This window comes from Zootoca vivipara, chromosome 14 (genome assembly GCF_965207765.1).
Source record: "Zootoca vivipara chromosome 14, rZooViv2.hap1.1, whole genome shotgun sequence".
In the NCBI taxonomy this organism is placed as follows: domain Eukaryota; kingdom Metazoa; phylum Chordata; class Lepidosauria; order Squamata; family Lacertidae; genus Zootoca; species Zootoca vivipara.
In genome coordinates this window covers 44,893,307-44,918,735 of record NC_142597.1, presented here as the reverse complement: position 1 = coordinate 44,918,735, position 25,429 = coordinate 44,893,307, and the positions used below count along the sequence as shown (strand labels likewise).

The following is a 25,429-nucleotide window of genomic DNA, read 5'->3' as shown; positions in this document are numbered from 1 at the left end:
GCTGAATGACTTTGAACTTGGCTGTTTGCTTGTTCAGCACATTTTAAATGTTCACATTTCCTCTAATATTTAAACTGCTTTTTTGTGTTAATTAGGCCGGAACCTTCAGCCTCAGGATTGTGTATGTCTTGGTGTAGCCTACAACGTCTGTCTTACCTTCGTTGAACTTAATGAATCTTGTTCTGCCAAAGCCTCAGTCTGCCTCTTTGTTTTGGACCCTTCAAAGTGGGCAGACATTTGCTGCCATCCTGCTGCTCTATCAGTTTGTCTAGCCAGGTGTATGGCACACCTTTTATTTTGTGGCCTTTTGGTTCTACTGTTTACAAAAAGAATTCTCTGAACCCATATGAGTATATATACAAAGGTATACACATGACAATTGAGAAAAAAAGCTTCCTGCATCTATAATCCAGTGCTCCCTCCTTCAAGACCCAACCAATTTTAGCAACAGTGGCAAAATGAAAAAAGAAGACATAGTGCTTGGATGGGTGTAGCTTAGCTCCCCAACAGGGAAACAAATTGCCCCTTCCCCAACATCAAAAGGATCATTTTATGAGCGGCAAGGAGGCAATAACCCTCTTTTCTCAGATGATCTGCATGCAACTTGGCTGCCTGCTTGTGTGTGTGTGCTTGCATGCAAGAGTGTACCAGTAGCATTCGGTTCCCAGAGAGTAGGCCTCATGTGAATATGGCCCTCAGGCCCAAAAAGGTTAGCCTCCCCACCATGGACAATAAGTTGTCTCTATCAGAGTGCCTCTCATGCGTCATGACTTCTCTGCTTCACCTGTCTGCTACTACTGGCCTTTGTCTCTCCTTTTAGTGGCCTGCTTCATTCTGGATTACTTTCTGATATTAGGTGTGGGGCAGGCAAAGGCAGGGCTTGGTTGAAAGGGAGTTTGCAGGCACCAGTCATCAGTCGTGCCTGCAAAGCCCCTTTCAAAGTGCAGGGCAAGATAGCACTCTAAGAATGGCATCTGAAGACCCTTGTGGGCAAATGAGGCCATCTATCATAATTGTGACATTGTGATTGTGATTGACAGGTGGGCAGTTCCACCCTTTTTTTGAATTTTGGCCACAAAGGGTGGGGGATAATAATCAGGCCAGTCTCCCCACACTTGAGCCACTGCTTCCATTCCTGATAGAATGATTGTTTCAGCTGGCTGGGGCTTGAAGACTTCTGAACTGTTGGTCCCACCCTGATTGTTTAGATGATGATATCTAATTTAGTGTCTGGCATGGGGTACATTGCCTTAAGAACCTCTCTTTCTATACCAGTGCTTGGGAGCTCTGGGCTTGCAGACTGTTTCCTTGTTAGAGGTGCTAGACTGTACACCTGGCATGCCTATTTACTTACTGTGTTTAATTGATAAAAAGGTATGAGTTGACTTGGCATTTGGTTTTCAGGTCAGCTATTTCCTGATATTGGGCAGAGAAGCATCTGATCATTTCAAACATATTTGTGGTTTTTTGTTGTAGGACTAGAGCGCCTAGGGACCACACCTGTTTCGCTTCAAGATGCATTACACTGCTGGATGTATAAGGTGTTGCCTGATTGCTTTGGATAATATGTTAGTGCAGCGGCAGCCAAACTGTTTCACAGAACTGTGAGAAGGCAGTCCACTGTTATCAAGATGGCTTCCCCAGCCCTACTAATATTCCCCTCCAGCGTTTTAGCTACAGGGCACATTGTATTGGGTAGGCACTGAGATGCATGCTCAAGTTGGTTCAGGGTAATGATGAGGCCCAACAAAACTAGCTGGTGGACCTGTGGAAACTGATTGCTCTTCCTGAGTCTATTGCAATGCACAAGAGTGTCATGGCAGACCAGACACATGTACATAGGTGTCTCTGAAGGTAGAAAGCTTGAGAACCTTCACTGGGACATGTTTTTTTTTTAATATAAAAAAAATCAGTGTGGCTGTTAGAAGATAATCTTCTTTGGTCATGCTTCATGTATATTTAGGCTGGGGGTCTAACTTGGCTATAACTACTCAACAATGTGAAGTGAGGATAGATGAAGGAGCATCTCCACCCCCATTGAGGTCCAGCGCCGAGGGCCTTCTGGCGGTTTCCTCGCTGCGAGAAGCTAAGCTACAGGGAACCAGGCAGAGGGCCTTCTCGGTAGTGGCACCTGCCCTGTGGAATGCCCTCCCACCAGATGTCAAAGAAAACAACAACTACCAGACTTTTAGAAGACATCTGAAGGCAGCCCTGTTTAGGGGAGCTTTTAATGTTTAATGGATTACTGTATTTTAATATTTTGTTGGAAGCCGCCCAGAGTGGCTGGGGAAGCCCAGCCAGATGGGTAGGGTATAAATAAAATAATAATAATAATAATAATAATAATAATAATAATAATAATACCGTAATAACTAACATAATGAATTTATAAACAAATATGCTGTATGGATAAATGGTGGTTATTTTTGTCTGAGAATTAGATATGGTAGCAGTTTTATTGATTTATATTTCATTTCTGCTCTTTCAGTGAAAAATTGTCTGTCAAACAATTTCATAGCAAACAAAGTCTAATAAAACTTGTAAATGTTAAACTGAGCAGAAAATACTCCTGGAGTAGAGGATTTTTAACTGGATCAAGTGCCAGGCATGATTGAGGGTTAGACCTTTGGGAAGGGCCATAACACAGTGGTAGAGCACCAGCTTTTCATGCAGAAGGCCCTGGTTCAGTCCCCAAATAGCATCTCCAGGTAGGGCTGGGAAAGAGACATCCATCTGAGACTCTGCAGAGCCATTGCTGCCAGTTAGTGTGGACAATACTGCATTGGATGGACTATTGATCTGACTTAGTATTAGGTTACCTCCTATGTTCATAGGCCTGATGACTTGGATATATTTGCTGTTAATGCAGGCTGACACCTAGGAAAGATTTGCCAGTGGCTTGATGTTGTGGAGATAGGTTGTGGGGCCTGCCATGACTCTGGCGTTTGTGGTTGTTGCATTATTTCTTTGCATACATGCACATGTTGCCCTTGCAAACAAATGCATAAAAGCTGGTAGTTCACCATCTTTTTACTTGCCCACCTACATCTCTGCTAATCACATCATCTGCTTGAAAGGAGGATAAGAAACTGTTCAGATTTCTAAAACCCTTCTTGTTTGGTCTCTTGATGATGTAAGTGGCTGCTTATAAGCCTGCTACCCAGCTACATTCTAGATGGAGGCAAATGATTTAACTGAAATTTTACTGAGATACTTTTTTCTTTTTGCATGCGTGTATCATTGCAAATAAACAAAATGTGTGAGTCATTGTGAGCAAGTTTGAGGGGGCCAGATACAAGGAAAGATGCTTCTAAGAGTGAGTGTAAATTTGCAGAGAGAGGGCTGTGTTCCAAGGTCACTGCTGCTATCATGACTTTTTGGGACTGGAATTCGCCAGTACTGATTCAGAATCTATGAGAAGCACTGAAAAGATGTACTAGAGGAAAATGAAGCCCTTGGCAATTTCCTTGGGAAAGCAAGGCCAGTGGAGGCTGGTCGATTAGGGCAAATAGGGCTCTGATCCACCAATCTCACCCAGCCTGCCCTCACCTGCTTCCCTTCTTACTGATGGCACTGTGTGTGAGCTTCCTCCACTTTGTCATCCTCTTAGAATTCAGCAGAGAGGAGGGTGGAGAGAAAGTTAGAATTAGTTGGCTCTGCCTGTCATTGTCTTTCCAGTCCCAATAAACACCAGCTACCACTCAGTTGGGCCGTGGGTGGCGCTGTGGGTTAAACCACTGAGCCTAGGGCTTGCCGATCAGAAGGTCGGTGGTTCGAATCCCCGCGACGGGGTGAGCTCCCGTTGTTTGGTCCCAGCTCCTGCCAACCTAGCAGTTTGAAATCACGTCAAAGTGCAAGTAGATAAATAGGTATTGCTCCAGCGGGAAGGTAAACGGCATTTCCGTGCGCTTTGACATTACCTGGAAGCTGTACGCTGGCTCCCTCGGCCAGTAATGCGAGATGAGCGTCGCAACCCCAGAGTCGGTCACGACTGGACCTAATGGTCTGGGTCCCTTTATCTTTACCACTCAGTTAGACTTACTTGAAAAAGCAAATTTAGGTACTTTTGCAGAGAAATGGTAGCATTTCTGTAGTCAGAACTGTTCTCCATCCACTTCTCATTTGCCTTACTCTGTTGGGCTCAGATGAGATGCTAAGCTGCTTGTGGTGCTGAATAATCAACTTGCATAATAGTTGTTTAGTTCTAATGAGCACAGATAAATACTAAAGTCTTGGTTTAACAAAACACTTTGAGGGGAGCTAATTTTTCATCGTTACACCCAATGAAACATTTTTGTTTTCTTCCTATGTTCTACTGGCCCTTTCTTGGAAATATGTAGTGCAAACCACTTTTCTCTGTCCCCACGATGATCTTGGGTGAAGGTAGAGATGGGTAGGGAATAAAACCATTCCCTATACCTGCAGTTGACTCCACCCATTTTTCAGTTTGTGCCTCCTGACTGAGAAGAGAAGCATACAGTAGTACCTTGGTTTTCGAACGTAATCCATTCCAGAAGACTGTTCGAGTTACAAAACATCTGAAAACCGAAAACTCAATACGGAAAACTCAATACAGAAGCCGCATAGTATGTTTGACTTCTGAGGCATTTTCAAAAATCGAAGCATTTACTTCTGGGTTTACAGCGTTCAAAAACCGAAATGTTCATCAACGGAGACATTCGAAAACCGAGGTACCACTGTGTTTGCAAAACAGGGATTGGAGTGCTTGGAAGTGAGAAGTACGTACCATAAAACTACCTTCCTTTGTGATCCTTCCCAGTTAGTTTGGACTGAGGTGTTAACCCTCTGCTCCAATTTAACATTAGGTCACAAAGAACTTGCTGTGTGCACGCGTTCAATAAAAATGAGCCCAAAGCCTCTATTGGAGTGCACAAAAGTAGTTCTGTGTGAACCTGCAGCTGATACATTGTCTATAAGAAAAATCTGTTTCTTTGAAATTCAGCCATACAGTATAGCATTAGTTGAAATATCTATCTGATAGATTGTGTTTTTGCCCTCTTGAAATTTATTGAAATGCAGGGAGAGAGGAAGAAGTTGACTCCTGGACCTTGCTAGGGATGCAGGCCTTCCACTAGGCTGGAAGAACAATGGCTGTGTGTGTTTGTTTTTACTCATCTTCTCCCCACATGTTGGTTAACAAGTTGTTCTATTCAATCATGTGAGGCTTGGAGGGATAAATGTTGGAGTCATACTGGCCTGGTGAAGCAGGACCAGTTGCTTTTTCTCTCTTGTGGGAGTCGTAGTCTGAATAGAGTGGTACATTTCAGAAACATGTAAAACTGTAGTAGTTTGGCTCGTTCAGTCCACAGAGGCTTAGAATCTGGGATTAGGAAACAAAGAAAATGCCATGGCAACGTAAGGCAAACTCCGCATCCAGAATTATGAAAAGTAACAGCATGATTTCCTTGGTTTGCTAAGTATATTTGGCAGAATTTAGCATTTCTGGTCACCCAATTCTGCTGTAAACCAGCCAGTTTCTAAACATCTTTCCACATCCTAGATGCTAAAACAAAACATGGACATGTTTATAACTTTTCTTTCTTGAGCTTTCCCACCAGCAATTGTCAAAAATACAGATTTTACAATGTCACTGATTTTTAAATGTGCTTGATCTTCAAGTTCTAGTTGTTTTTCCTTTTTGCTTCTTTTGACTGGCTTGATCTGTTTTCTCAGGGGAATTTGCCACGAATTACCGTTTGAACACTGCAATGAATGAAAATCTCATTAGTTCATCTTTTCTCTCCTGTTTGAGGGATTTATATCTTGTATGTGATTTAGTTTGGCAAATCAAATAGGCTTTGGGATATTTGCTTTGCATGCAAAGCCCCCAGGTTCAATTCCTGGTATCTCTAGGTAAGGTTGGGAGAGACTCCTGCTACCCTGTTTCTCATATTTTAAGACATACCCATAAAATAAGCCATAGCAGGATTCTTAAGAATTCAAGGAATATAAGCCATACCCCGAAAATAAGACATAGTGATAGGCGCAGCAGCAATGCCGGCCATGGCAGGAGGAGGAGGAAAAAAATAAGACATCCCTTGAAAATAAGCCATAGTGTGTTTTTTTGAGGAAAAAATAAATATAAGACGTGTCTTATAATATGAGAAACACGGTAGTTACCCTGGAGACGCACTGCCAGTCAGTGTGGACAGTGCTGGGCTAGATGGACCAGTGGTCTGACTCAGTTTAAGACTATGCTACTATGAAAGATTTGAGGTGCAGAATGAATTTCCTCACCCTTGATTTCTGCTGTCTCTCTGAGATGTCAGAATTCAAGCAGCTTTTGGTGTTGCCTTCTCAAGGTTGTTCGTTTTAATTATCCCATTACTTTGGTGCTCAAGCAGTGTTCCACCTTGTTCCAAATCGATAATAGCTTGTTTTCTGGTACACTTTAGTTTTAGCTGATCTGAGAGGTGCTTGCAGATGAAGCTCCCCCCCCCCAATCTTGTTGTGTGTGTCATTGACATTTGTTGTAGGTGATGGATGTTGTAGGTGTTTTATTAGATTGGCTGCTCTCTGGTCACCCTAGCCTTTGAGGGCTGTGTGAACTGGGCTGTCTTGTTCAGTGCCATACCCTGACAGCATTCCATAGATTTCAACTTCCAGATACCAAGGGGTAGGCAGGCCTGCCATGGTTAGATTTGCACTACGGTAGGAAGCCTTAGTTGGAGCCCGTCCAGCAGGATAGGTACTGAAGCATGGTCAGATGCAAGCAGGATATTCAGGGCTGACGGGAAGGACTGGAGCAGCAAGTCAGCATCAAGAACCAGGGGAGTCAGCCCAAGAGAGCAGGTCAGGAACAAACAGGCAACAAAGGAGGAGAATCAATAGCGTAACTTTTGAGTAAACATAACTGCAGTTGGGTGCTGCCACTCAAGTGACTTGAAGGCTGATATGCCAAAAACAGGCTGCACTTCAGATACATAGGACACAATTTGTCTCTGCATCCTGACTCCTCAGTGTATGGTGGTTGTTGCTTGGATTGGGTCTCCCACCTCCCCCCCACCCCTCAAAGTTAAAAGTGCAAACCCATCGTTGCCCCTTGTCTCCTCTCACATTTGATCATTATGATGCACAAGTAAACCATGCTCTGGTAACCTCAAGGTTAGATTACTGCAGTGCATTATACGTAGGGCAGCCTCTGCAGACGGTTTGGAAACTTCATCTAGAGCAGAATTCAGCGGCTAGGTTGCTCACCGGAAAAAGACGGTTTGAGTATATTACACCGATCCTCATCCGACTTCACTGACTACCAATTAGTGTCCAGGACTACTTCAAAGTGCTCAGGACCGCAATACCTCAAGGACCACCTCTTTCCATATGAACCTACCTGGACCCTGAGATCATCTTCTGAGGCCCTCCTTTGTGTGCCTTCTCTTCAAGAGGTCCGGAGGGTGGCAACATGAGAACAGGCCTTCTCTGCAGTGGCTCCCTGACACTGAGATGCTCTTCTAGGGAGGTTCACCTGGCACCTTCATTATACACCTTTAGGCACCAGCCAAAATTTTTCTCTTTAACCAGGCCTTTGGTTGATTGACATCGTATGCCCTTTCAAAATGTGTTGAGGGGTTATTGGGTTGTTTTTGTTTTTATTTTGATTATGTACAGTATTTTGTGGTTTTATATCTTTATCCAGTGAACCACTCTTGAGACCTGCAGATATAGGGCGGTATATAAATTTAATAAATAACAACAAAAACTTCCTTGAAGAGATTTTTAAAAAGAGGTTATTTAGAGGAGACCTCGCAAGGTTTAAGTGTTTGTTAAACAGAGCTAGCTGCCTGACACATCGTTATTTTCTTCTGATAGCTTTAGAAGATCTCTGTCTGGATGCAGAAATCTTTTCAGTGTGCTCTGCAGCCTTTCCATTGGCCAAAATAACTTCCACGGGAGCTGCCTCTTACTTTGTTGCTCTGCTGAACAGGCCCTGGATACCCAGAGGAACCAGCATGAGACAGGCACGATGAATGGCCATCCTTAGCATTAGAGGCCCTGCAAAGAGCCCTTACTTGTTCATTGCTATTTCTGTGCCTCAGGTTTAAGATGACACCACTTCTAATGCTTCACCAATTGCTCCAGTGAAGTTCACATTTACTGCCCTTTAAAGTTCTCTTGGAGGTTCTGAAGCTTAAGTGGCATGACCTCAGGGGGAGGTAGCTGTCTCATATAGCTGCTCACAGGACGCCTTCCATAGATTTGCTCCTTTTTAGCTGCTGAAAGATGTGGAAGAAAGTGTCCTCCCCCTCCTGCCAGAAGAGATGAGCCCCTTCCTAAACACTCAGCATAGACATGCAGTAAAATTCCCTGTCCCTTTTATGCCAGCCCCCAGCAGGGCTAATAACTTTTTTTTTTGCAGGCCTGTAGCTTTCAAAGACTAAAGTGCAGTGTTGTGTTAGTGTGAGGTAAGCTCAAAGGAGGGGCTATTTGCCAACCAAGCTTACAAGCCACAAAGGTTCTATCTTCTGAACGCTGTTGCCTTTTACAGACACTTCCTAAACACTTCAGTTATGTTTCTGTGTATATGTGAGAGAGAGACCTGGGGGTCCAGTCCAGCTCTGTTGAAAAACATGCGAGTTTTGCCATTGGCATTGCTGTGAGGGTGGATTGTATTTTTCTTTCCCCCCGGAAATGTAGAGGGACAGGACTGAAATCCAAACACCACCTCACCTGTGACACTGAATTCCATGAGTGTGGAATAGCAGAAGTCTGATAGAGGTGAAAAGCCGCACAGACCTTTTTGGCGCAAATCAACACTTAACAATATTTCGCTTGCAATTGTCAGTGAACTTCATAGGTAATAAGTGCCTTTTGAATGCAGAGGAACTACCGTAGCTTCCAAGAAAACACAGTATTGCAGGATGGTGCTATGAGGTGACTGTTGGCCCATGAAATCAAATGGAGGATGCATAAATGTCTTCAGAGAGGTGTGAAATGCTCACTGCTTTGTGGCTGAGTAATAGGGACAATTTTTAATTCTGCACCTTGTAGAATAGATGGATTTCTCTCTTCCAAATGCCCTTGATTTGCACCCTCAATGTGGACTGTCTTCAAAGTCAAAGAACAGAAGAAGTTGTTGTTTGTTGCAGTGCAAATTCACACAGAGAGGTTCTCCCTGAGCCCCCATGGAAATGAGCAGGAGCCAGCAAAGTTCATTGTGCCTTTTGCACTCAAACCTTAATTTGCTGATTCATAGCCTCACTTTGTCATTTGACATGGATAGAGGCTATGGCGCGCCAGTTCTATATTTCAAGCATATTTTCAATTTAATTCTGCTTTCAGGCATCATTATAATAGGTAACAGTGAAAGGAATAAACTTGGTGAAACTCTCAGTTTGCCTCCCTATTCATAAAAGCGATGATAATTCTCACTGTCAGCTGAAAGCCATTCAGGAAGAATTTAATGGTGTGTTTAGAGGATAATTTTAATCTCTGTCTCATGCACTTTGTGGAATTGTAAGTAACCTCATGCAACATAACAGAAAATCCCTTTCCTCCCAGGTCCTTTTAAGCAATTGCGGGGTGAGGGGGTAGGTGTGTGTTTGTGGGGGAATTATTAGGGGAGGAAATTCATTCCTGGTTCTACATTAGATACTGCAGAAGGAAAATAATTAGACAACTGGAACAGTAGTTGCTCTGCATCTGGCTTCAATGCTGCAAAATCCCAAACACTGTCCTTAACTTTGGACAAGCATTTTTTTTTAAAAAAAAAAAGCATTGCAGGTTCATTTAACATGATGTCCTCAGTTTTGTCCCAAGTGAAATTGTTTCAAAAACCCAGCTAGCAGTGCTTCTGACTTGAAAGTTGTGAGAAGGGAAATTTGGGGATCTGAATGACCCTCCAATAACCCCAAATGAGGTTTAAAGAAAGTTAGAAACTTCACCAGTACAAAAATCTTCAAATAATTTATGCTCTATTATTCAACAACTTCACATGAGATTTTAACGTTGTAATAAGTTTTTCCTTTTATATCTTTAAGGCTTACAGGATATTTTATTTTCAGAAGTTCTTACTCCTGCCAACCAGAAACTAGGTGTAAAAGTAAATTAGTCATGTGATAGGAGTCCATGCACACAAGAGGAGGTTGCAGTTATGTGCAAACACTCCCTTTATTGTGATAGCATTGGCACATGTGCTAAACCTTTAATTTTATTTTCTCAAGATTGCCTCAGGTGGCATTCCAGGGGTGGATTATATGCCTCTCAGGCCCATAGAAAGCAGCCTGTTAACACACAGGGCTTGGAGTTAGCCTCTAGGAACATCACACTCGATCCTGTCTGCGTCTGTCAGATGTCTCAGCAGGAAGTGTTGTGTGGTATCTTCCCCTGCAAGAATTATTCAAAAGACTATAAGGTGCCAATGTTATACAGTGGTACCTCTGGTTAAGAACTTAATTCATTCCAGAGGTCCGTTCTTAACCTGAAACTGTTCTTAACCTGAAGCACCACTTTAGCTAATGGGGCCTCCTGCTGCTGCTGTGCCACTGGAGCACAATTTCTGTTGTCATCCTGAAGCAAAGTTCTTAACCTGAGGTACTATTTCTGGGTTAGCGGAGTTTGTAACCTGAAGCACCACTGTATATGTGTAATTCCTGATAAGTTCCAGTGTTTCTTCTCAGTGAATATTATTATTGATTCAATTTATATACTGCCCTTTATCAAAAGATCTCAGAACGTATGCTCACCTTCACCAGATCCTTAAGGAACCCTTGTGTACTACAAACCATGAAATAAACCTTAAACATTTGTAAGGGGCACACAAGTAGCTTACCATCAAAGTAAAAGAACACAGCAGTGGAGTTTTGTCTCCAGGCATGGCCATTGTGGTGAGGACTTTTGTTAAATTGGAAGAGGAGAAGAAATAAGAAAGCAGACAACTGAGCATCGCGAAAGACAAGTTTTTATGCAATAGCTTGGGGTCTTCCTTGTACCCCCTTCAGATGCAGAATGTATAGTCACCATTTACATTGCCTTTTCCTCCTTACACACCAGTGTCCCACCAATGGAGGCTTTCAACAAATGTAATGCAAATCAGAACCCCCCCCCCAACATGTATTCTTCTCCTAACAGCAATTAGGTCTCGTTTAACGAGAAATTATATCTGCAAATTAATTGTGTTGCAATGGGGCTCTTTCATGGGCCTGGAAGTGGCATATTTTAATGTATGAGCGAATTTGAAGAGAAGATTTATTCATTTGACACACTAATTATTGGCAATATTGTTACATGGTGACAATAATTATATAGGCGTGTTTCTACTCTGGAGGTAGGATGTCTTTCTGCTTTTTGTAAGTGGATTGACTCTAAAGACAACAATACACTATTTGAATTGCATTTAAGAAATCCACAGATTTATTGAGGTAAAGGTAAAGGGACCCCTGACCATTAGGTCCAGTCGTGACCGACTCTGGGGTTGTGGCTCTCATCTCGCTTTATTGGCCGAGGGAGCCGGTGTACAGCTTCCAGGTCATGTGGCCAGCATGACTAAGCTGCTTCTGGCGAACCAGAGCAGCGCACGGAAACGCTGTTTACCTTCCCGCCGGAGCAATACCTATTTATCTACTTGCACTTTGACGTGCTTTCGAACTGCTAGGTGGGCAGGAGCAGGGACCAAGCAATGGGAGCTCACCCCGTCACGGGGATTTGAACCGCAGACCTTCTGATCGGCAAGCCCTAGGCTCTGTGGTTTAACCCACAGCGCCACCCGCGTCCCATTTATTGAGGTAGAATCATACAATTGTAGAACTGGAAGGAATCCAGAGGGTCATCTATCCAATACCCTGCAATGCAGGAATATTGACATAGAATTGTATAGTCATAACCCTAAATATATTGGATTTTATCAATACTCGTATTAGGAGTAGACCTGTTGAAATTAGTGGGCCTGTGCAAGTCATGTAGAGTAATTTCAACCATAGCTGCCTTAATTTCATGGGATTTTCTCTAAGTAGTTCTTAGCTGGGTACAATTCATTATAAACAGATTGCCATATTATAATAAAAATCACATAGGGAAATCAACTTTATTACCCTTCTGGAACATTTTAGGATTATCGTAGGCTTGCATTGTATCGACAGCCCCACTAGATGAGAGAGTTGAGGTGTACAGCGTAGCTTTACTCCTCAAGGAGAATGTGTATGTACCTTCCTGTGACAGAGGTCTGCCCATTGGGTGGTTTTCATGGCATGAAGAGATGCTTATTTCCTTGTGCCCATGATAATATTGCATTAGAGGTTTCCTTGCTTTCTCTCAGTGCATTCTCGCTGTCAGGTTTTACCTTTTAGAGCTCTCCACTTCACCCATGGTGACTTAATGTTGGCTGATGGAGAAAATCAAGACAGGGCTCTTCCCAGCCCTACCTAGAGATGAAACATGGCACAATCTGCATGCAGCCCTTTGCTTCCTGTCTTTACCACCTGCCACTTGAGATTGCTTGGTGTGAAAGTGCCATACCTAGCATGTCCATAAGTAAATTGCATTATTTATTTATTTATTTATTTATTTATTTATTTATTTGTTACATCTGTATCCCTTCTTTCCTCCAAGGAGCTCAAGGTGGCACACATGATTCTTCCTCTTCCCACTTTATGTTAAAAACAAGCCTATGAGGTAGGTTAGACTGAGAGATAGTGACTTGCCTGAAGGTGACCCAATGTGTTTCATAGCTCAGTGGGAAATTAAACACCAGTCTCCCAGCTACAAGTCCAGCCCTAGAAGCTGTCTTCCTGGTCAAATGGAACACCCCCCCCTTTCCCAACCAATCCAATTAATATAACACCTGGGGGTGATTCTGTATTCAATGGTACACCAGATAATTCTGCCTCCAGACAGGGAATTTAGGCTGATGACCTTGATCAACAGAATTCATCACAAGAGGTCAATCAAGATAATAATAAAAAAATTCCTTCAGTAGCACCTTAAAGACCAACTAAGTTTTTATTTTGGTATGAGCTTTCGTGTGCATGCACACTTCTTCAGATCTTCAGATAAGATAGTAATAGTCACCCTTCTTTAGGGATCCATTGTTTCAAATATCAGGGCCCTGCCATGGGCTTCCTTCCTTCTGTTTTTTGATGGAAGAAAACAGTGGGCGGGGATGAAGGGAGTTGTCATTCAGTAACACCTGCAGAGCCAAAGGTTTCCTGCATCTGGTTATTGCCATGAGATTCGTCTTACCTTGCTGCTTCCTTGACCTAGTGGGTGGGCAAATCTTTAGCCAAAAGTAGGGGACCTCAGTGTCAGAGCAGCAGGATATATTGATTATGGATGCCAATCTGAGGCTCCTCCATGAAGCCAGGAAATAACAAGGCACTCAACAAGCACATCTTTGACCTTTGGTCTGTTACTTTGGCACTCTAATAATGGACTCTTTGTCTTCAGACACAGCAGACGTATCAAGAAATTGTTCAGCAGGCCTCTCTTTCTGTGCTTTCCTCAAACCTCAAAATATGAAATAGGCTTCTCTGAATGGTGAGGTGGCAACTTGCGGAAGGTTAGAGACGGGGGCAGGGAAGTTAAGGGAATTAGCCTGCTCAAGTCCCCGACAGCTTAAGAGAAGTACCCTGGAGGAGAGATGGGGGTTGAGGGGGGCAGGAACTGTCCTTGCTGCTCTTGACACACCGCAGTGTTTTGTTGCAGATCCAACTTGTCCTCCCAATGGCACAATCTGAATGGGTTTGTTCTTTAGTGAGATAGCCTGAGTTGTTTTAAACCCAATACTCTGCTGCGCCATGTTGTGCTTAGGGGAGATGGGATGCTCCTCCCCACCCCAGGCCACAGATTTCCTTCTGGTATTTAAATGTGGCCCTTCGCACTGTAACTAATCCAGCTTTTAAGCCAATTTGCTTAGTCAATTCTCTGTTGCCTTTCTCACTTTCACTGTAGCAGGTAGAGTATTGGAATTTGGGGAGGGAGGGGTGGGGGCTTTAAGATTGTCCATTAGCCAAACCTGGATTTCCATGTTTCATGGTCACTCTCCTCATTCTGAAGAAGGGGGAGCAGATGAGATGTTTGGACAGCTGGGACTTTCAGCTCCAGGCTGGGTCCTTTTAGGACAGATGTGTCATTATTTGTAACCTGTCAGAACACGATAAACGCAGGCAAAAAGGTTGAGACAGCATCTTTATCAAGGTGGGTAAAAGTTAGTGTTATGCAAGCCTATTAGGCCCCCAAGGCTTCTCCTCTTCCAGCACAGGCCGCAGTCCCTTCTGTAAGGTCTAGCTTCCTGGGCAGAGCACTTTGAGACATTAAAAGATGACAACTTCATTTAGGAGTCCATTGTGGAAACCTCAATCTATTCAGTTCTTTTCTCTGATCCCCAGTTCTTTTCCCCAGTCTCCAGATTCTTTCAGGTGTCAGTCCTCCAAGCCCACTCCTCTGTAACAGTGGCAAGTGAGATTGGTAAATAATTTTTGCCTTGACCTCATGGGAAGCCTGAACATATTGTCTCTCCTGAATTTGAAAGGTTTTTTTCTGGGTTTTTCCCTGCTCTGGATCTGTCTGTCTAGAAGAGGAGTGGGAAACCCCTTCTAGCCCAGGGGCTGAATGGGGCTCTCTGTGTGGTTCTTTGGAACTTTTCTCAGGCCACACCCTTCAACAGCCTGGCCTTTACCCTCCTTGAGTGTTTCTGCCTGCCTGGAATGTGTCCTTGAACTCTGATAATGATTATTGGGGTGTGTGAGAGAGTGTAGGCGTGTGACCCTCAGAAGGGAAGGTGGCCCTCAGCTGAAAAAGGCTCCTCGCCCTTGGTTTAAGTCTTGTTGAGAGACGTCAGGCTCTCTTTACAATAGCTTTGGTCTTCTCCTTCAGAATAAGTGGTACCTCGGTTTAAGTACACAAATGGTTCCAGAAGTCTGTACTTAACCTGAAGTGTACTTAACCTGAAGTGAACTTTCCCATTAAAAGTAATGGAAAGTGGATTAATCCATTCCAGACAGGTCCGCGGAGTACTCAACCTGAAGCGTACTTAACCTGAAGCGAACTTTCCCATTGAAAGTAATGGAAAGTGGATTACTCTGTTCCAGATGGTTTCATGGAGTACTTAAACTGAAAGTACTCAAACCGAAGCGTACTCAAACCAAGGTATGACTGTATTTATTTTAATTTGGAATAACTTCTCTGGGAAGCTACAGGAAGGGCACATAGGATTCCTTGATGCAATCTCTCCAATTAGGGTATGTGTTCTCTGTGTGTGTTTTGCCAAAGCCTGAGAGTAGTCTGTTTGAGCTTTCTGTAGGATTAGGTTAAATGACGGTGGCCAGCATTATGCTTGCTCTCCATTTTGAGTCCGGATGCCTTCTTTCCTTCTTTGATTGGATTTAAGTGTTGCATTGTGTCTGATTGCATTGTGTGGGATTTATGTTTTTAAATTGTGTTATTGTGCAGTACTGAGAGATTATGGGCGTCTGATAAATAAGCAAACAATACCAACTGGTGCGGTGTCACCTGAGGTGCCCAATTGGGTTAGGGTTAGACGTTTAGACCGAGGTGGCTAACCTGGCATTTCCCAGAGGTTGTTGGCCTCCATCTATTGGCAACCTGCGTGGCCACTGTTCAGGGATGATGGGAGCTGCATTCTACCGTGTTTCTCCTAAAATAAGACGTGCCTCTAAAATAAGCCATGGCACGATTTTCTAAAGGAAAAAATATATAAGACATCCCCCCAAAATAAGACGTGTTGGGGTATTGTCTTTCCCGGGTCCCGCTGGGTCTCGCTGAGTCGCTCCGCAGCGCTTTGCCCCACAGCGAGCCCTTCAAGCCGCCGTTGGCCACCAGGTGCTGCTGCAGATGCGCCGTCGGCTCCTCCTTCCGCCGGCCTCCGCTCATTGTCCTCTTCCGCCGCCGCCTCCCTCCCTCCCCGCCGGGCCGCTGCTGGGTCGGGACTCGGCGTGGCGCGCGCTGGTCTTTGCCGGCTCCCGCTCGAGCCCCGACCCAGCAGCGGCCCGGGGGGGGGAGGGAGGGAGGCGGCGGCGACGGAAGAGGACAATGAGCGGCGGCCGGCGGAAGGAGGAGCCGACGTCGCATCCGCAGCAGCACCTGGTGGCCAGCGGCGGCGGCGGCGCCTTGAAGGGCTCGCTGTGGGGCAAAGCGCTGCGGAGCGACTCCGCCTGGGAGGACAAGGTGAGGCCTACGGTAGGCCGGGCCGCGCTACCTCGGCGGGAGCCCCTTGGCATGGAGGAGCTGCGTTGGCCGGAGCCTCGGCTGCGGCGATTCCAGGGGAACCTGCGACGTCGGCTGCGGCAGCGGCGGGCCGAGCCTCCCAGGGTAGTAGCTTTAAAAAAAAAAGACATCCCCTGAAAATAAGCCGTGTTGTGTTTTTTTGGCAGAAAAATAAATATAAGACGTGTCTTATTTTAGGAGAAACACGGTAGCACCATCTGGAGGGCCACAGGTCCCCCATCCCTGCTTTAGGACAAACCTGACATATTGCTCTGTAGATTATTACAACCATTTCCGGACTTGATAGTGAGCATATAGTACAGTCTTCCCCAAGCTGGGACCCTCCAGAAGTTCTAGATAACTGCACCTATCCGCAGCAGCTGAAGGCCTCACCACGCCTATCCGTGGCGATGGAGGGCCCTGCTGTGCCTCCCCGTGGGAGCGGAGGGCTTTGTGGGCATCCCCGCAGCAGCAGAGGGCCTTGCTGGGCCTTCCTGTGGCCGCGGAGGGCAAGTAGGCTAATTCAACAGAAAATGATGCTCAGAAGCCACTGGTCTCCAAGCATCTAAAACTGGGGCTTCATCCTCATAATAAATGTTGGAGATGTAGTAAGGGCATTGATATCTTAGGGTAGCTCCAGAGCATGTGGACTAAAAGTATCCCATTTTGAAAAGAATTATATGTCCACAGACAGTTATATCATCCAAGCTGTATATTACTTTTTAATAACGTAATTTTATGACTTATACCAGCTTCCTTTAGCAGAAAGTAGACCAGACAGCAAGAGCTTTCTTAATAAGTTAAATAAAAATCAAAACTGGTAAGCTGCACTGATGCCTCAAAGAGGTCAGGAGATTTCGGAGTTATTAGATTTAACTGTCAAAGAAATGAAACTAGGGTACAACAGAACCAACTGTGAAAACATGTGGTACTCAAAATGACAACCAATCTTAAAATGTTTGTGCAGAATATCAATTTAATGTTTGGGGATCTGCAACATGACACCCTCCCCAACCCAATGGAAATAGTCTTCTTTTCTTACTGTGCACAAGGGGATCCAGTGCATTCAAGTCATTTGGTGGGATCCCTGAATTCTCCCGCGATTTACTGCAAAAGCTTCATTGTTTAGCATTCTCCTGGTACACCAGATGCCCTATTAAAGGCAGTGGTGCCATGGGGAGGACATGAAAGGTGATGGCCTTGCTAGGCCAAACTCTTAAGCAACCCTTCAGGACTGGGCAGGGGTATTTCTAACAGCAGCTAGAAAAAGAGCTTGCACATTAATCAAAAAATCATTGGTCATAAAATAACATAATGGCTAAAGCCACAGACTCATAACAGCTACTCCCTCTTTCTTTGTCTTACAAAGTTTAATACGGCTTTATTCTGTGAACCCACCCACTCACCTGCCCTCAAAAATATTTCTTGGTCCAGTATAAAACAGGTGCTTGCTGTTTCATGGTAAATGGAGCGAAAGGTAACAATTAAATTATGAAGCATTAAGTACAGGGTTTCTAGTGGGTTGGGATTGGGGATATGATCCTCGACACCCCTGGTTAAAGTCAGATCTGCATCCTGGTTTCTGGGCAGCTGATGGCAGAGGTTCAGATGAAGGTGTCTGGAATCACAGAAGAAAACCTTGTGGTGACCTTGACCCAAGATGAGTTAAAACATGGGTAGGCAAATAGGGGCTGGATCCGGCCCAATCACCTTCTAAATCCAGCCCGCAGACGGTCCGGGAATCGGCCTGTTTTTACATGAGTAGAATGTGTGCTTTTATTTAAAATGCATCTCTGGGTTATTTGTGGGGCGGTGGAATTCGTTCATCACCCCCCCCCCAAATATATAGTCCGGCCCCTCACAATGTCTGAGGGACAGTGGACCGGCCCCCTGCTGGAAAAGCTTGCTGACCCCTGGCTAAAACTCACATTAGGCAGCCATGGCAATAAAAGAAACTTATTTCTCTGCCCCTGCTAGGGACATGATGAAACTGTCTGTCAATTTTGATAACCCGTTGAGGCCCTTTGGCACATCCTGCCAACTTCTGAGGCACTATTGGGCCGCAGTGGCTGGTACGGTTGAGCAGGGAGACCAATAGTAAGGTAAAGGTAAAGGGACCCCTGACCATTAGGTCCAGTCGTGACCGACTCTGAGGTTGCGGCACTCATCTCGCGTTATTGGCCGAGGGAGCCTGCGTACAGCTTCCAGGTCATGTGGCCAGCATGACTAAGACGCTTCTGGCAAACCAGAACAGCGCACGGAAACACCGTTTACCTTCCCACTGGAGCGGTACCTATTTATCTACTTGCACTTCGGTGTGCTTTCGAACTGCTAGGTTGGCAGGAGCTGTGACCGAGCAACGGGAGCTCACCCCGTCACGGGAATTCACACCACCAGCCTTCTGATCAGCAAGCCCTAGGCTCTGTGGTTTAACCCGCAGCGCCACCCGCGTCCCTATGGAGACCAATAGTAGGAGACCAATAGTAGGTGTTGCCAAAGCCAATGACAAGCAGAGTCCTCCCCCCCTTTCAGCTTCCTCCCTCTCCCTGCTGAGATGCATATTTTTATGTTTTTTGTATTTTTATGTTTTATGTATTTTTCAGTGTTATAAAATCAATATATATATATATATATATATATATATATATATATATATATATATATATGAGATGCATAAGGGCAACACTGAGGCTGAGGAGGCGGCTGGTGGGCAGTGCCACCCTCTGCACCCTCTGAGTAAGAAGGCAGGTGGGGCGGTCTTTGTCATCCTAATGGACCGGCCTCCACTGTGGCTGATGTTACTTAGGATGTGGAATTCCTTTTGCTGGAAAATTTATTGAGCTCCATTCTGTTCAAGGACCTTTTTTAAAAAAAACACTTTTTACCTGCTGCTTAGCGAATACTTTTTGTTGTATTTGTCAGTTTAATTTGCTGCGTGTTTGCTTCCATTGTTTTGTTGTCCCCCGCCCCCCACCCCGCCCGTTTTTATTGTGAAATTGATTTTGGTGATGTCAGCTGCCTGCAGCATTTCCCTTTGGAACTGGGAATTTCAAATGAGAGCTGGAGAGTTGGCGGATCCGTTTTTTAAGCTTTACACAAAGGCACTGGATCAGTCATAAACTGAGTGACCAGAATAGTAGGCTACCACCCTCCTGCAGCTGAGTCAAACGTGCATACATGACGTTTTGCAAGGCCGCAAAGTGGTTGTTTCCTCCATAGGTGAATGGGCTGCTGTGTCTTGGGAGGAGACTGTTTGAACAGCAGCTGCAGCTAGTGTTGGCTAGCATTGGAAGCTTGTTGCTGCCCTGTCTCTTGGTGGCTCAGAGCTCATCCACATCGCGGTGGTGGTTGTGGATGGGAGCAGGCCATGGATGCTGCCTCTCGTACGTAGGTCTCCTTACCCAGGGGCAGGTGTGTGAAGCCCTCTTCTCTCTGGTTAACACGAACAGATATGAGCAGGGGGGGGGGGCAGCAGAAGGGCAATTGTGGGATTGCAGCATTTGCATCCTAAACAATGTCTTTTTTGTAAGGACCCAGTGCTGCTTAAAGATGGAATATGACCTCATTACTTTTTGAGCCAGGAAGAATTTCTCCCAGTAATACGGAGTGTGCTGTCACTTATCAGCGCCTCTCACCCCACCCTTTCTTCTGCTTGATGTTTCTGTTTATTGTTTGTTTTAGAAATGGACTGTAAATGCAAAAAAGTGTTCTATAATCTTAAATTCCTTCTTCAGAGTGAGGATTAAGTTGTAGCATTGTTGGGCTTTTCCCTCCTATGTAAGGAATGCGGCAGATAGCATGCTTTCCATGGGGCCTGGCTAGCTTGCACCTAATTCTTTTGGCTGTGTGCAGTGTGTTCCTTTCCACAATCAGCCTTGTTATTCGGCCACGGGTGGAAGGGGAGGCACAGTTCCAGTAGCCCTCACCCCACCTGCTCTGGGGACCTGATCCAGATCATGTGCAAAACTGAGCTTGAAAGGGGAACATCAGAGGGGAGCTTGTACCCAGCTCCTTTATTCGCTACCTTCCCTTAAAGGCCTTGTTCAGAGGTGGGGCCCCTTTTCAGTCTGAGGGCCGCAGTCCTTCCTGGGGAGCCTTCCCATGACTGCGTGCCAGTGGTGGGCAGGGCCAAAGGTAAGAGTGGGTGGAGCAACAGATATAAATTTTCAGCCTTGAACAGCAGGCTAGTTTCTCACACACAAACAAATGGCACGACCATCTCTATCCTCCATCCAGGCAAGCAAGAGGGTGCTATCAGAGTTCAGTGACACATCTCCAGCAAGAAACACTCAAGCAGGGTCTTGAGGGGGGGGATGTATGGAGGGCTGCATTTGGCCCTCAGGGACCTGAATTTCTCCACCCCGGCCCAATAACTTAAAAAGCCAGGGAGAAGGCTTTAGGTAGGGGTAGACTAAAAGGGTGGTGTGGTGGTTTCTAGACACTTGCAATATTGGCTGGGTTTGGAAATTGCTGTAAAGTCCATTGTAGGAGTTCGGTTGCTGCCCTTGGAGAATTAGCAATTGTTTTCTGTTTGGAATCTCCCCTCCCCAATTTTATATGAAATCATGGGGTTAATTCCTCTTGAAATGGGTTCTGACATTATCTTTTTTATGTTTGGCTAGCAAGAATGTGAATATGCATATGAAGGAGTGGGTAGAGATGAAGGTCTTAAAGATCTGTCAGATTTGACTGCACAGTTTCTACATTTCTGCCTCCATTGCTATAGAAACAGGGCTTGCTGATCTGATGTGGTACTGGGAATACAGTTACAGTGTTGAAGATCTAGTTGCGTATGAGTTTTAATTGTGTAATCCATCTAGGTAGATCTAGGCATGCCTGATCTACCCTGTTTCTCATATTTTAAGACATACCCATAAAATAAGCCATGGCAGGATTTTTAAGCAATCCAGGAATATAAGCCATACCCCGAAAATAAGACATAGTGATAGGCGCAGCAGCAATGCCAGCTGCGGCAGGAGGAGGAGGAAAAAAATAAGACATCCCTTGAAAATAAGCCATAGTGTGTTTTTTTGAGGAAAAAATAAATATAAGACGTGTCTTATAATATGAGAAACACGGTATGCAAGTGCTGTTCTAATTTGCTGTTATTTTGGGAGAAGCAGCATGCATTGAAAAGTAGACATCCGCCACTTGGGCAGAGTCAGACCATTGATCACTAGCCCAAGATTGTCTGCTTTGACTGACAGCAACTCATCAATTCTCCCTCTGGCTTTCCAGCCCTACTACTGCAGATCCTCCATAGAGATGCTAGCCAAGGCACCTTGGACTTCCATGTGTGACCCTTAAAGAGGAAGAGCCCGGTTTGTTTGCTGTGCATTGTGGGAGCTCCTGAGCCCAGTCTCTGAATAGCCTACAGGACAATGATACAGTGTTGCTGCCTGGACGAAGGGTGGGACATAAATTTAGTAAATAAACAGGAGTGCCTGCTTTGGAGTCCTGCATAAACACAATTTGGTGGCATTCAGGATCTCCTTCCCCTGAGAGCACCTTGCAACGTGGACTGCAGCTTGAAGTGGACGCCTTGTGCAAAGAGAACCTTTGCAGTGCTGCAGCGGTTGGCCGAGGATTTGGTGGTACCTGTATTTTGATTTCCCTTCCTGTAACTTGCTGCCTTTTCTCTCCCCTGTATCCTTGCAGTGATCCATGCTGAAAAGGCTCCATTCATACAGATGAGCCCAGGGTCGAGGTGGCACTTTAAACCCAGATAGTCGGTTGGCTAACTGCCCAGCAGAATGCCATCCACCAGCCGAGCGGGCAGCCTGAAGGACCCCGAGATTGCAGAGCTCTTCTTCAAAGAAGACCCAGAGAAGCTCTTCACGGATCTCCGAGAGATCGGCCATGGAAGCTTTGGAGCTGTTTATTTTGTAAGAGAGCTGGGGTTGGGCATGGAGGTGCTGTGGGGCACATGGAAAAGAATAAACTCACAGCTAGGTATTGGCAACCGCAAGGTGTCACTTGCCTCACATGGCACCACTAATGAACATTAATGATGGTTGTGCATTGCCTCTACAGTCAGAAGCAATAATTCTTCTGAATGCCTGTTGCTGGAAACTGCAGGAGCGGAGAGCACTCTCTCTTGTGTGCTCAGGTCCTGCTTGTGGGCTTCCCACAGGCATTTGATTGGCCACTATGAGAACAGGATGCTGGAGTAGATGGGCCACTGGCCTGATCCAGCAGGGCTCTCCTTAAGTTTTTATGCACACTAAGGGCCCATTGACTTCTTACTCTGCCACTGCCTGTATCTTCATTAATACTGAGTTATTCAGATGCTGAGTTATTCTTCTCCTGCACCTGCTTCTTTTGCACAGCTCTTAATTCATTTGCCTCCCTCTTTAGTTGTTGGGTAGAGCTCCCCTCAGAGGGTCTGCATATTATTTAAGGGCTAGAATAGCAAAAAAAGCCCATGTAGACTAATCCCATGTTTACTAAGGTGCTCTGGGGTGGGGGGCACTATAGCTTTGCCTGTCAGAAAGACTGGGTGCATGCACACAGCTGGCTCAAGCCATGGAGGCCTTGACGAGTGCAATCGGGAGGTGTGTGTGTCTTCTGTGTGACCCATGTCACGGGAGCAGGGATAGTGAGGGCTTTGCTTTGTTTCCGGTTCGTCTTGAATTAGAGGTTTGTCATTGAGGCTATTAGTACTCAACTCCAGTGTCCTTGTCGGGGACAAGGAGGGCCTCCCTGGAACAATAGCGGACCTAACAAAAGTGTGTTGTGTGGAAGTGGAGATGCTTTGCAAGGCTGCGTACTGGCATCCATTGTCAGTGTGGCATCTATTGTCAGTGTGGCATTGTGGAACACAGCTGGGAATTGTCAGCCCCCCCCCCCCTGCAAACTTCTTGCACTTGCTAGAGCACTGCGGCGTGTGTTCCTGAGGGAGGTCGTGCAAGCTCTGAACCAAGTGACCTGGAATCTGACTCAGGCTGTTCTTGAGGCTTTGCAGTTTGACAAGGCAAACATGCACACACAAAAGGCTGGACTTCTGAGTCCTCCTAAATTCTTAGCCCCATGTCCCTTTCGTCATCCAGCTTTTGGAATTTGAGAGAAGCCTTGGAATGGTCCGTTTCCTCCCAAGAAGGATGCATAGGAGGCTTAAATCCCTAATAAGATTAGGGATACAGGCATAAAAAATTAGGGTTACAGGATCCATTCTGGCCTCAGACCCCCTCAAGCTTTCTTCTCTTTTTGCGGCTTCTGCTAATCATGTTGATTTTGAATGAGGAGCTAAGCAAATCAGACAAAAAGGTTGAACAGTCTTTTCCAGCACCTTCCCTTGCTCCTTCTAACTGAGCCCTGTTCTTCCACCAAATCAAAACTGGTTCCCCACCCCCTGGCTCATAAACAGGGTATTTGCCCAGCCATTACGTCATGTTAGTACTCAGACTGTGTGGAGTCTGCCAGTAATGCAGATTCTTGTGTTTGCCCTGCGATAAATGGCATTTCACATTTTGGTCCTTTCTGGTTACTTGCCAGGCCAAGCCCACTTCCTCACCTTGTCCAGGGGGTGTCATTGCCAGAGACAGTAGTCGTGTGCTTTGCCCATGGAGGCTTTAATTGTGTGACACACCTGCAGAGGTCCAGGGCCATGCTGGGGCTGCTTGATTGGCACCTGTGGTCAAGAGGGGGTTCCCAAATGGCGGGCTGTCAGTTCTGGATCCTCGCAGGGACAAAGGGAGTCAGTCTATCCCCAGCACTGGCAGCAGCAACAGCAAAGAGCTTGCTGCTTAGGCTGGGAAGTGAGCAGAATTCAAGAAGTCTTGCTTGCCTTGCTTGCTCTAGTGCACAGCTCAGAGACTTTTTCACTGGGAAGCTCCCAGCAGCTCCCTTCCTCTGACCAGTGCTGGGTGCCGACTACAATCTGTTCCCCAACATCCCCATGTTCCAGCTTCAAGACCTACTGTGGGTTTGAGTCCTGACATGTTGGATTTCAATTTGGTAGGATCTTCTGCTAGCAGAATAATTGCTGACAGCGTTGTGGTTATTGTTTTTTTTTTGTACATTGCAGGCACATGATGTGCGCACCAATGAAGTGGTGGCCATCAAGAAAATGTCTTACAGTGGGAAGCAATCCAATGAGGTACGTGAGGTGTTTGTGAATGGTTGTGCTGCATCTGCTGACGTGAGTTCATTCAAGCCGGTCTCTGCCAACCTGGTGCCCTTCACAGGTTTTGGACTACAACTCCCATTAGCAGCAGTAACATGTTGTCCGGGGTGATGCTGGTTTAAGCTTTGCAACCATTGGGGGTGACAGGAACTCCTCAGGGTTCTTTCCTCAGAATGTTCCCTACAACACTTGACTAGTTGAACTGCACACAGAATGAATATACAAAGCAAATATAAAGAGCAGTAGTAACCAGTATCTTTGAGTATTCATTGTCTCTAGGGACTCTATCACAGTGGGAAAATTCAGTCTGTGCTAGAAGGGGAGGGGAATACGGCTTCAGGAATTGGTAGGCAGCAGGTGAGGGGCCTGCGGTGTTTGGAATTCTGAAGAGGGAGCCAGAGAGATTAAGTGTGGAAAAGATTGTTCTTTCCCTGAACACAAGAAACATTTTCCTGCCCTCCTCCCTGAGCCTTTAAGAGGTCCTTTCTTTCCCCTGTCTTTAAACTTTATATCTGCAATCATGAAGAGTAGAAGTATGCTTTCAAAAACCCAAGCAGGAGCTGGGATTCTTGGAGATCAGTTGAATGCCATTCAGGGAAGCTTTATTTGTAGGCATAACCCTATCCTTCCAGATTGCAGCCTTAGTGATGAAGTTGGAAAGAAGTGCCGCAAGAGATGCTCCAGGGATTTCTTGAGTCTTGTTGCTACTCCGTGTTGACTTAGCCGGGGACTGATCAGCTGTCCTACAACCTAAAAAGGGCCTCTCTCTGCAAAATGCATGTTATTATAACATCAATAGCGAAAGCTGAAATGAACCTAGCGCTGTGGTATTTTGACTTAAGCGCACGTTGGCTTTCCTCTTTGGCCTTTGACATTCCATTCTAAAATTCTGCTTAAAAACAAAACAAAACACCCAAAGCCCCATCGCCTGGCTAGCTAGCTAAAGAAAACTTGCTAGGAATGGGAGACATGAATGCAGCAGAGGCACCAGCTCAGACAGCAGAGCTTGCTTGCCTGCAGAATTTAATCAAAGGTAGATCAAGCAGAAGCTCCTCTCTCCCTTCCTGGCTCTTTGCTTTGAACAAATCCATCCCAAGGAACTTCAGAAAGATACAGTGGGGAAACGGT

At 45.5% G+C, this 25,429-nt stretch overlaps 1 protein-coding gene across 4 annotated transcripts in view; it reads left to right on the top strand.

Annotated features, from left to right (window-relative positions):
* The window catches only part of TAOK1 (TAO kinase 1), a 68,099-nt gene that overhangs the window by 6,646 nt on the left and 36,024 nt on the right, over positions 1-25,429 (top strand). For all 4 annotated transcript variants that reach the window (XM_088657916.1, XM_035139109.3, XM_035139111.3 and 1 more), the window contains exons 2-3: positions 21,835-22,061; positions 24,203-24,274. In XM_088657916.1, coding sequence (XP_088514042.1) covers positions 21,930-22,061; positions 24,203-24,274 — 204 coding nt within the window. In that variant the 5' untranslated portion in view covers positions 21,835-21,929. The remainder of the gene's footprint in view (positions 1-21,834; positions 22,062-24,202; positions 24,275-25,429) is intronic.